This window comes from Convolutriloba macropyga, chromosome 11 (assembly GCF_964194025.1).
Source record: "Convolutriloba macropyga chromosome 11, txConMacr16.3, whole genome shotgun sequence".
Lineage (NCBI taxonomy): Eukaryota > Metazoa > Xenacoelomorpha > Acoela > Convolutidae > Convolutriloba > Convolutriloba macropyga.
The window spans coordinates 15,434,967-15,447,232 of NC_134478.1; the positions used below are offsets into that span (position 1 = coordinate 15,434,967).

General features: G+C 34.7%; 1 protein-coding gene across 2 annotated transcripts in view; it reads left to right on the plus strand.

Annotated features, from left to right (window-relative positions):
• The window catches only part of LOC142349241 (protein disulfide-isomerase tmx3a-like), a 28,271-nt gene that overhangs the window by 918 nt on the left and 15,087 nt on the right, over positions 1 to 12,266 (plus strand). The window contains exons 1-3 of one of the 2 annotated variants that reach the window (XM_075400674.1): positions 1,052 to 1,640; positions 4,874 to 5,012; positions 9,676 to 9,908. In XM_075400674.1, coding sequence (XP_075256789.1) covers positions 1,449 to 1,640; positions 4,874 to 5,012; positions 9,676 to 9,908 — 564 coding nt within the window. In that variant the 5' untranslated portion in view covers positions 1,052 to 1,448. Of the gene's footprint in view, positions 1 to 1,051; positions 1,641 to 4,873; positions 5,013 to 9,675; positions 9,909 to 12,266 lie in introns of those variants that run through there. The other variant, XM_075400675.1, reaches the window with a different exon arrangement.

Sequence of the window (12,266 nt, forward strand, 5' to 3'; positions counted from 1 at the left end):
GTTGGTAGCGCATGATAAGATGTGACTGCAGATGTACGATAGTAATTCTGCGGGTCTTTCCCTTTATAGCTCCCCCCATCCAGCTTAGTGGTCAGATAACCTATAGCCCCCCAATCATGGTAAACATAGTGGAGGGGGGCTATATTTTCATGGGGGGCTATAATGGGAAAGACCCAATTCTGCTACTAAGGTCAAACGTGGGCAAACAAGAATCCCATGTGGGCAAATAAGATTTCAAATGGGGTCTTTCCTATTATAGCCCCCCCATGAAATTATAGCCCCCCATTATGGTATAATTACTATGATGGGGGGCTATAGGTTATCTGACCACTATGCTGGGGGAGGGGAGCTATAATGGGAGAGACCCTTCAAGTAGACTAAACTTTTCCGGCCAGTTTTTACAATTTGTGAGTACAATCTTGATAATGAATTTAGCTTGGTATTAAATAGACGGAAGCATGGTTATTATATTTCATTCAAGCACGTTAGTATTTAATCTTTAAGTTACAATTTTAATTACATTTGTTAAAAAATTGTTTTCATTTCATTGGTGAACAAATTTTTTGCTTTCGCAGAGCTGCGCTTTAGCATGAAATTTTTTCCGCAATATGTTCAGTAAAAATAAACTGCTCGAAAGCGTTTTTAAAACCTAAACTGTTCAAATGCTATTTTAATGGCTCTGGAACGAAGGTTGAAGCAATTATTATAAACTATTATTATTATATGTGAATTTTTAATGCAGCAATTTTGTATAGCCGTTTTCTTCTTGAGCATTCTTTCGATTTCATTTCTCGAGTGACTTTTTGTTTTTTTTTGAGTGATTGGAATTGCTATCATTCCGATGTTAAATCTGTTGCGAAAATGAAAGCGGTTGTAAGCTGTGAACGAACGTGGTCAGTGTAGCTTAGTGGTTAAGTAATGGTTACGTAACTCTGCTTGAAGTCACTGAGAATTTCTGGCGTTTATCGAGAGCCGCGAAGCGGTTCAATATATGAACTCAGAATTTCCAAGTGACTTCTGCAGAGTCACGTAGCGTTTTCACGTAAAATGGCCGCCCGCATAGAATTACCAAGTGGTAAAGTAGATTACATGTCACGGTAGTTTCCTGCTTTCTCTATATTTGTTTCCTTATTTCTTTTTTTACTTTTATTTCCCGTTTTGTGTATTCGTTTGCTTGCAATATATCACTGTGAAAGTGAATTCTGGTTTTTAGTAGCAATTAAAGTGTTTGTGCCTCGCTTACTTGTAACAATTAAAATCGCTTGAAAGCTTTTCCACGTGAATCAGTTTTTTAGTAGTCTATTAATTATAACAGAAGAAATGGCAAAATAAAAAATTGACTTAGTTTTATTAGTTTTAGTTACGCGCGAATTGGCAGAATACTATTTTGTTTCTAACTTTTTGAAATTTGTTACTCGCAATCACATCAATCGGATTTTTTATCGACAATGAGCAAGTTGCACAATTCTGCCTACTTATTACTGGGCTTTATGGGCCTGTGTGCCCTTCTTTATCTCCCTCCTCGTGTGGTGTGTTTTGGTGCTGTTCTGGAATTGGGTCCCGACTTCCTCCTCAAGAAAGCGGAAGGCGGAATGTGGTTTATCAAGTTCTACGCTCCTTGGTGTGGGTATTGTAAAAAGGTACGATTTTCTGTTGAAGGGTATTTCGCGAAAGAACTGAGATGGATTTTTAGTACCCCCTTCCGCCAATAATGTATATTTAATTCTTAGCGAATCATTTTGTTATTATATCACGTGGCGTCGTAGTTTTCAAATGCTATGCGCCTACTAAACGGAGGGGGGCAGAAACGGAGTTATTATTCTCGGTCCCCCTTGAAGTTTAAGTTGTTTTTCACAAGTGTTTTTTTTGTGTGTGAAAGCAGGATAGTTTTTCATTGATGCTTGTTGGTAGCGCATGATAAGATGTGACTGCAGATGTACGATAGTAGTTCTGTGGGTCTTTCCCTTTATAGCTCCCCCCATCCAGCTTAGTGGTCAGATAACCTATAGCCCCCCAATCATGGTAAACATAGTGGAGGGGGGCTTTATTTTCATGGGGGGCTATAATGGGAAAGACCCAATTCTGCTACTAAGGTCAAACGTGGGCAAACAAGAATCCCATGTGGTCAAATAAGATTTCAAATGGGGTCTTTCCTATTATAGCCCCCCCTATGAAATTATAGCCCCCCATTATGGTATAATTGCTATGATGGGGGGCTATAGGTTATCTGACCACTATGCTGGGGGAGGGGAGCTATAATGGGAGAGACCCTTCAAGTTGACTAAACTTTTCCGGCCAGTTTTTACAATTTGTGAGTACAATCTTGATAATGAATGTAGCTTGGTATTAAATAGACGGAAGCATGGTTATTATATTTCATTCAAGCACGTTAGTATTTAATCTTTAAGTTACAATTTTAATTACATTTGTTAAAAAATTGTTTTCATTTCATTGGTGAACAATTTTTTTGCTTTCGCAGAGCTGCGCTTTAGCATGAAATTTTTTCCGCAATATGTTCAGTAAAAATAAACTGCTCGAAAGCGTTTTTAAAACCTAAACTGTTCAAATGCTATTTTAATGGCTCTGGAACGAAGGTTGAAGCAATTATTATAAACTATTATTATTATATGTGAATTTTTAATGCAACAATTTTGTATAGCCGTTTTCTTCTTGAGCATTCTTTCGATTTCATTTCTCGAGTGACTTTGTTTTTTTTGAGTGATTGTAATTGCTATCATTCCGATGTTAAATCTGTTGCGAAAATGAAAGCGGTTGTAAGCTGTGAACGAACGTGGTCAGTGTAGCTTAGTGGTTAAGTAATGGTTACGTAACTCTGCTTGAAGTCACTGAGAATTTCTGGCGTTTATCGAGAGCCGCGAAGCGGTTCAAAATATGAACTCAGAATTTCCAAGTGACTTCTGCAGAGTCACGGAGCCATGCTTAAAACACAAAATGAGCGCGTTTTAAAATGACGGAGTTCAACTTCTGGCTAAGCGGGAACTTCTGGCAATGCAGACTTTCGGCATTTTAAAATGTGCACTCAAGTTCTTTTTAACTCGGGTTACTGTATGGCCGCTAAAGTGACATTTCGCGACTAAGATTTAAAACTTGAGAGGTTTCTGGCAATATTTTTCACTCAAATCTGTGCTATAATTGGGGAATTCTCGTTGCATAACCCTAGGATCCATTACTTTGAGTGTCATATTTCTTTAAATACAAGTAAACCACTCGGTCCTTCAGAAATAATTGCAGTGGCAAAAGGATGAAAGTTGCTACATCAGCAAAAGTGGAACTACTGTTATCTCACATCCTGAAAAAAATTTTCTGAATATCTGAAAAACGCATATCTAAATTCTCTTAAAACGTAAATCCCGAAGACCCACTCAATTAAAGACCTGTTTCGTCACTTCAGCTTTGTCAAAATTTTTTGAAAAGGCATGAAGTTCTCAAGTAACATATTTCGTTCAAAAGGGAGCAATTACTGTCTGTCAAAGAGTTGGGTTGTAGAAAACGGTTTTCAACAATTGGTGGTATTTTGAAGTCTACAGAACAAAAGAGATTGGAACTCAAGAGAAGAAAAACGGTTACACGCACGTTTTTAGATCTTTCAAATGATTGAGACCTTCGTTACGAGGACTGAAAATTATAAGATTTGACGAACACGCTAGTTTTGAGATTTATTTGAGTAAAACAACGAGAAAAGTTGTGCTAGAAGGAATTCAGTTAGGCTGAATGCCAAGCTACTAATTTGGGTCTTCTCTTATTCAAAGTTTACGTGAACAATTTTTAGCGAAGATTGTAGAAGATTGTGCGGTCGTCCTGTATGAAGCCGACACTTTTTCTTTTTACATTCAACATTGATGAAATTCCGTCAAAAACAAAACTTCTCTGAATTTTTTATTCTTAGTCCGAGTTAATGGTGAAACAAACAAAAGACAGAATATGTAGTACTCAGCACCAGGAAAAGTTTGGCAAATACCGTTTTGAATGTCGGCAACGAAATAGTAGCAGAATCAACTTTTGTGAAGTATCTTGGCGTATTTATTGGTAGCAAGCTACACTTTAATGAAGTAATGGAAGATACAGCACAGAATGGCTTGTGGAATAAAAGTGGAGTACAATAAATAAAAGATTGTCGGCGAAAACAAAAATTATATTACTTAATGCAATTGTAGTAAGTCACCTACGCTCAGCTTTGAAGAGATTCGAAAAACATAATCGCAACTTTTTAAGAAGCAATTGAATTGAAGAATAAAAATCAGTTTTGATAGGAGAAAGTACAATCGGTCCACAGATCTCTTTTCATTTTAGTTTTTTTTTAATTTAAAGTTTCTTTTCATTTCCAAGTTTCTTTTCATTGCCAGTTTCTTTTCATGTAAAGTATCTTTGCGCAAAATGTTTTTCTCGCATGCTCAGCATCGGTCTTCCAGCATATAAATTGAATCTTCCTGCAATGAGAATAAGAAACCGGACAGGTCAAAGAAAGATGCCTGAAAAAAAGTTGAGAGAAATTTTTGGAAATGTTCTTTTTAAAATATATAATTTTACGTAATGATTTTTTTCTTAACTGTACATTGGCTCCTTACCTTTTGTATTTTATTTTTATGGATATTAGAGGAAATTAGCAATGGTTTTTTGAACTGGGTCATTGACTGATTATTAATTGATGTAATTGAACCTCAAATTGGAAAGGATTCATGCTTATAAAAACTTAGTTTTCTGTTTTCGCATTTCGTTGTATACGTTTCCAGTTTAATATTCTCTTTTGATATAGCGTTAACTAATGTATCATCAACTTATTTTACATAGATTAAGCGTCTTCTTTTTTTTGGGGGGGGGTGTTGATTACTCTGACACTTTTGTTTCTCTTCAGTTAGAGCCTACGTGGAACGAGTTAGAGAAGAGGGTTCGTACCTTGGGAGTGGTGGTGGGGCGCATAGATGCAACCAGGTTCGAGGAACTGGCGCACCAGTTTGAGATCAGAGGATTCCCAACTCTCATATTCTTCAAAGGTTAGTTCCAACTCACACTATAATGTACTAAAATATTTGTAAGTCTAAAATGGGCTGAAATATTTTTGAAACTATCTCAATGTTGACACTAAAGAGTCTAAAGTTTTATTTGCTCTGGAACGAAGGTTGAAGCAGTTATTGTGTGTCTTTAGTGGAAATTTTTCGTTCTGACCTGCTTTTGGATTGAATTTTAGATGGCTTGACTTGTCAGTTTCACAATTTTAAGTAGCCGAACTCAATCTGCTGGCTACCAAAAGTCAAATGAAAACGAAATTTGTACGACTCGAGGATTTATGGTGGAACTGAAGAAAACTGTTGAGGAAATTGCTGAAGAAAACTGAGGAATAGAAAGAAGAAGAGTGGATTTTTTATTCATGCCGCAGCTTTGAGAGATATCGAGAAAAGTCATGAAACTAAAGTTTATTTAACCGAGCAAACTTTTTTCGTTGATTTTTCAAAGCAAACGTTTGTACGTTTGAAAGCACTTTTGACCATCTGAAGCCGATGCTATGCTTTTAGCTGCAGTTTTAAATTATAATAACATATTGCACGCTTTTCTTATCTTTCATCAAAATTTTAAATTACTCGGAAAGTTCTGTTTGTAGAAGATACTTTTTCCAGAATTTTTGTTTTCCATTTTGTTTGATTGATTTTATTTAGTTCGTTTTGTTAAAGAAATTTGCTTAAATTTAGTCAAGATTTGGCCTAGGGTTTTTCGCCATTTTTCTGTTTTTATGATTTTGGCAAATGTCTTCGTTGTTTAATGGTATATTCTTAACTATCTTTTTTTAATGTTGTTACCAAGAGGAGACTGAGTATTACTGAGTGTTAGCTAGCACGTTTTTATAGTACAAAATTGAAATTTGTATGTAAAATTGTCTTTTTTTTTGATTTTTTCGGCCTTTTAATTGTTTCTGTCGGTCGGGTGTTTGGTGGGTCGCTGATCGAATGATATTTAGGCGTTTGGACATATCATTATTGTGGCGTTTGGACATATAATTTTCTAGAATTTTTTTGTAAAACTTGTTATTAGATACTGAATTTTTCCTTCTTTTTGTTCTTTGGTTCTCACTATGTATCGTTTGTTGTTTTATCTTTCTTTTGATGGTTGTGTTTTGAGCGTAAAGATAACTGGTTTGCAATAACTTTTAGGAATAATTGTGAAGAATTTTTTGGGGGAAATGTTATCATAATTCTCTTGTTCTCAGATTTTTTAAATCCAAAATGAACGGTATAATTGATTAAGATACGGTATAATTTTCTACTTCGAGTTGATTCTGGCTTTTTTTCTTTTTGAATCTGACTAGCGGCCTATGTACGATTTAATAACATCTTTTGAACCCTGTAATTTCATATTGACCCTCTACTTAGCCCCGGGTGATGCAGACTACAAAACAATTGAGCCCGTCAGTAGTTTAAGAGCGATTCGTCCGTCATTAGTTGGTTATGCCAATTTTGTTTGTAAACAAAGGGTTAATGGTGTAACCAAAGGGTTAAAAGTATGGCATGCTCTAATGTCATTGATTTTTCTCTTTTCTTGTTTAACTACAGGGATTTTTAATCCCTTCAATTTTCTGAACTGATATGCGAAACTGTTTAAAGGGTACATAGAATTTTCGTTAGAACATGAGCTGTTGAGCTATTTATTCTTCTTAAAGTGTATGCATACAACAGGACTCTCAAATTAATATAGCAAATCAAATTGGCGTTGTTTTTTGTCATCAACATTGCGTTGTTTTGGATCTGTGCCTAAAGAGATACTGGCCCAACATACACAAGCAAAGTCAACATGCACAAGCGAAGTCAACCCAACATGCACAAGCAAAGTCAAATCAGAAGTCATCAGCAACAGTAAATTATGTGATCAAAAAGAAAGTGAAACTAGAAACTGACAAGGAAGCTCAGTAATGTGCGTTCGCACATAGAGTTCCGACCCCGCTCATCCACATTTTCGGCTTAATTGTCTGCCAATGAGAAAGGGATAGATTCAAGTATTTTTTCGAAAATAACTGGTGTATGAATAAAACATTGCTTCAAACTCAAATCACTCAATGGAATTTCAAAAATGCCGCTTGAGAGCGCCATGGAGATTTGCCATTATTAAGAATACGAGACCAGACAAAGAACAAAATCAAATAACAACAACAACAACAAAAATTAATAACATCCAAAACTCGATTTCTTTTTTTAGAAAAACTTAATAACAAAGTCTAAAAACCAAAATTAAAAAATAACTAGTTCATTTTTCATCACTAGAAATGACATGGAACCAGCCTTTAATGAGACTCGGTAACAAAAAGACAATAAACAACAAAAACGGCTAACTTAAAAATTACTGTCATAATTTTTGAAAACAATCGTTTCCAAAGTAATGAAAACCATTAGATATGAGCTGAAGTCGTTAAATACGTTTGTAATACGACCATTTAAAACTTCATTAGATGGGACTTTGGGACCTGTCATTATTAAGATTTTTTCATACAACTACAAAAAAAACAAATAGAGAAAAAAAGTCAAAAATAATTGTTGTTTTTGTTTTGGTCATGAAAATCATTAGCTAAAAATTGAAAGCAAAAATTAGTTTTTTTTCAACCCTCTAAACGAGGTCATTGAGACTTTGTTGATCAGAATATGTCCTACTTTTTAAACAAAGAACGTCAAATGATGCAGACAAAAAAATCAAAATTATTTTTCGAAAAACCTTTGTCGAAGCCGTTAAAACCATAATTAATACTTGAAACATTAGATATGCTAAACTTCGCCTTCTTTCAGCAACGTGGTATTTGACCTGTAATTAATCAGATTAGGTATTTAGCAACGGACAAAAAAAACAGAAGATGCAATATCAAGAAATACTTAAATTTTTTGAAAATAATATTTCTCAAGTCATGAAAACCATCAACCTTCAGCTATCAATTCAAATCATGAAATATGCTCCTTCATTCCTGCAACGGAGGCCATTGAGACTTGTCGTTAATCAAAATATGTCATACGTTTACAAAAAGAACCTAAAACAGACGAAATTCAAAAAAAAATTTGCAAAAACGTCGAAGCTGTTAAAACCATATATTCACTAAAAATTGTTTTATTCATTTCCGCCTTCCTTCGTTGACGCAAAATTTGATATCAGACCGGTAGTTAATGAGACTGGGTAACAAAAAACAGAAAGAACAAAAGATGGAAAGCAAAAAACTTTTTTTTGAAAACAATCACTTTCAAAGTCATGAAATTTTATCACCTGTAAGTTTAAATGTTTAAATATGTTTGCTTTTCCCCCCAAGGAAGCCACTGAGACCTGCCACTAAGCAGAATTTGTCATGCTATTAAAGAAAAAAAATTGAAATACAGAAAAAAAATTTACGAAAAACCGTTGTCGAAGCTATTAAGACCATAATCATTTCACTCTTAAACCATCAAGAAAGTTATCTCCAAATGTGCTTCCTTTTGAAGCTAAAATGTGATATGTGAGCTGTGATTATTGAGACTAAATAACATTTAGAAAAAATGAATAGAAGATGAATAGAAGATAAGTTAACAATAGTTTCATTTGTTCAAAAATTATTTTTTAAGTCATGAAAACCATCAGCTATTAACTAAAATCAGTAAATAAGCTAATGCGTTCCTCCATTAAGAGCCATTGAAACCTCTTATTAATTCAGAAATTTGCATACGACTACAAGAAAAAGTCAATTAAAAACAAAGTGAAAAAAATTCTTTTAAATTCTTCTAAAAAACGGTGTCAAACCGTTAAAACTATAACCCATTCCTTCATAATTATATGTTCAAGTGTGCCTAATTTTTATCAGCAATAAAGTGATAGGTGATTTTTGAACAATTTGATAGTGTGACAAAACTTGAAAAAAATTTAACGTGAAAAATGGGCAAAGGTCCAAAAATCAAATTTTTTTGCGAAACTAGTAGTATCGAAGCCAGAAAACAGTTTCTTGAAGCGTCACGCCGCAATATAGATTCAAATTTAATTAAGTAGAAGACAATTTTAACCTTTTTTAAAACAATTTTAACTTTTTTTGGCAAAACTGACAGAAATTTATGCAAAAATTCCGGAAAGTTTGTCTATTATTCACAAAACTTTAAACCTCGTTAACTCACTGAAAAAATCGAAAATAAAAAAGATCTTTTTAATTCCATATTCTACGCTGGATTGGGCTTTCTAATGAAGCCACTCACAGCTCTCTTTGATGAATATATCGATCGGCCAAAATTGGCTGAACAAAAAAGCCCATGAGTATATAGTTCCCCCCCCCCCCCCGCTCAAGTGGGTCGGAACAATTAATTTTTGTGGTGATATTGGATAGTTGAGATGGACACTATGCTATAAATTAAGTTCATGTGACCATTGCTTTCTGACTTTCGTTATCAGTAGTTTCACTGCCTATTGGACTTGTTTTAGTCCATAGAGTACTCCTCCCCCCCCCCCCCCCCCCCAAGTGCTTCATTTTTTTACATAATGACATGCTATATAACAACAACACAACATTTGTAACTAGTTGTCATTTGAAGAATATTTGGGAGATCCTAAGTCGATACTTCACAAGGCAGTAAGTCTGATATAGACATAAACCTTTTTTATCCATTTCAATTCAATTAATCCAATCACAAGTTTACAAAACCTCTTAACGTGCCAATTTTAATGTTTGTCCAGGCGACAAGCAGTTCACATATTCTGGTCCTCGCACTCTGGACAATTTGGAGGAGTTTGTGAAGAGAGTATCTGGTCCGGCAGTGGACGAGATAGCGACAGTGGGCCAGTTTGTCCAGCTGAGACACTCTGAGAAGCCCTTCTTCCTCTACTACGGAGACCTCTCTCCCATTTCTCCACTGTACGATGCCTTCAGAACAGTTGCAGATAGTATGCAGGAGAAAACATATTTCAAGGTTTCGCTTTCTATTACGAGTTTCTTCATTCCTTCATTTTAACAGCTATCCTTTAGGTTTTTCTTTGTTAAATACTCTCAATCGAAGAACGTAGCAAGTATTTGAGCCCTGTTGACCTTTTTGTGCGTTTTTTACTTGATCGTTTTTTCGTCTGAACAATTTGACATTTGAAAACGAGATAATTTGGTGAAGTCCATAAAGTGGAGAAATTGGGGAAAATGTCATAAAGTTACATCATTACGCTAAGGGATTTACTAGTTTCTGTACGTTTCACCGAAGCTGCCAAATTAAGTGCTTCCATGAATAAATTTAAAACGCCGAGTGATGAAAGTGGTTGTTCTGCTCAAATCGGTTTTTGAAAAAGCGCAAGATAATTTTTTTGCGAGGTTCTTCTCAATCTGTTTATTTTGCATGCATAGCTGATTGTAACGTTATTCTGGAGTTGTCTTGACGTTTCGAAGAAGTACTTGACTTTCAGAGTACTGGACAGTTTAAAACTCCTGTTTTCGCGGTTTTCGTCTCGAGAGAATTTAGAATCCAAGGGGATTAATTTGTTGCTTTTAGTCTTGCTCATGTTTGCCCCGGCTTAATTGATTTTCGCTTTGGTTTGTCTCAATTTAAAAAAGATTTTTGGAACACTTTAACAATATTAATCATTTTTCGGCTGGTTTTTAAAATCAATTTTTATCAAAGGTTTTCAGCAAACCATTTTTTGTAGATGTTCTGTTGATGAGAAGTGGCTTTTCCTGCCATTTTTGATAGCCTATCTTTAAACCAGAAAGTTTTTATTTGGTTCTAATTTGGGAAATTTTCTCAGTTTGGTTTTCTCTTAGATACTGGCAGAAATTTTAACCATTCTATTATTAGCATAGACCTGTAGAAAATTGGAAAATATCTTTCATTCTAATTGAGAGTGAATATCATCTTGAATGCATCAACTGGAAATATTTATTGTGCTTGGACTACTGGCATACCACTTACTTGGTAAATTTTCAAGCTTGTGATGTTTACTGCCAGTTTATATCCATTTTAGTAAAAATAAATTTTGTGTATTCAGTGTGCAATCGATAAGGATTGTTTTGTTGGAGTGAATTTGAAGCAATAAATGCACTGCATAGAAGCGGTTATACCGAATTAAACTGAAAAGCGTGGAGTATTGAAAGTTTTTTTTTACAATTTGCAATTTTTTTACAATTACAAACTCACAGGACATCAGTGTTGTTTTTTAGGGATCCAGTTTTGTTTTTTAGAGATACTTGGCATACAATAAAACTACGCTCAGGTAAATGGAAAAGCTTCAGAGAAAAGTCTAAAATGGATACGTTCAAGCATCTTCTGATAAAGAGTACAATAATTGTCTTGGCCAGTAAATTTGTTCCCAATCTCATATCAACTTGTCTTCGTGGATCTTGTAATTTTTTCAAATGTGATAGGTAAAGTTCCACTTCGGGCAGAACAACTTTGCGAAATGGACATCCCAAAACACGATCCAACGAAAAAATATTTTTATACTCAAAAGAATTTTGTAATTTTTTCTACAGAGTTACAAGCTACAACAATTCGATGTCACTGGCACGTGATTTTTGCAATTAAAGTCTTTATTCAAGTCCTCCCAAGTTCAAAAGAGAAGTCAGAGAATATCTGTACGATTTAGCTGAGAAGAATTTTAGGTACAAATTTAACCCATTTGGATGGACAGTTTAAAGAGAAATTCAAGCGACTTAATAAGGATGGCGAAACCAAGTTTTGTGAAATTTATTATTATTATTATTATTATTAATCGACGCCTCAGCTTCTCAGCCGGCTAATATAGGGCTTTTATGTTTTTCGTCGTACTAATTTGTTTCGCTTTACCTTAGTTCACGGCTTGTTCATCATTTTGCTTGAAATCTTTTTGACTTCTCTGGGCTAGTTTCACTATTCTCTCATTCTGCTCAGTGTATTTAGACACCAGTTGCTGAGCAAAGCAATTCAAAATGAACAGAATCAGTATTGAAAATCTAAATCAGAAACAAGAAACGAGATAAACCCATCAGTTTTAGATGCACGTTACTCGAGCTTTGTTCTTATAAGTCCTGGTTACCTTCTCTAATGCTTATTGGCATTGATGCTAGCTCCTGTATGGTCTCATTGTGAAAGAAGATTAGATTCAACTAGAAAATGACCTATAAATAGTTCGCACTTTAAGATTGTTTTTCTACAAAATTTATTTTTTCGTTTTTTCCCCTCTTTCAATCCCAATCGTAGTTATTGGAATGAACGGTGGCATTTTTCCGGCAATCTGACGTGTATCTTTATTATATAAATCAAAGGATATGAATTCTATTGGGGTGTTATCGTTTTAAGACCTCTTTTCAT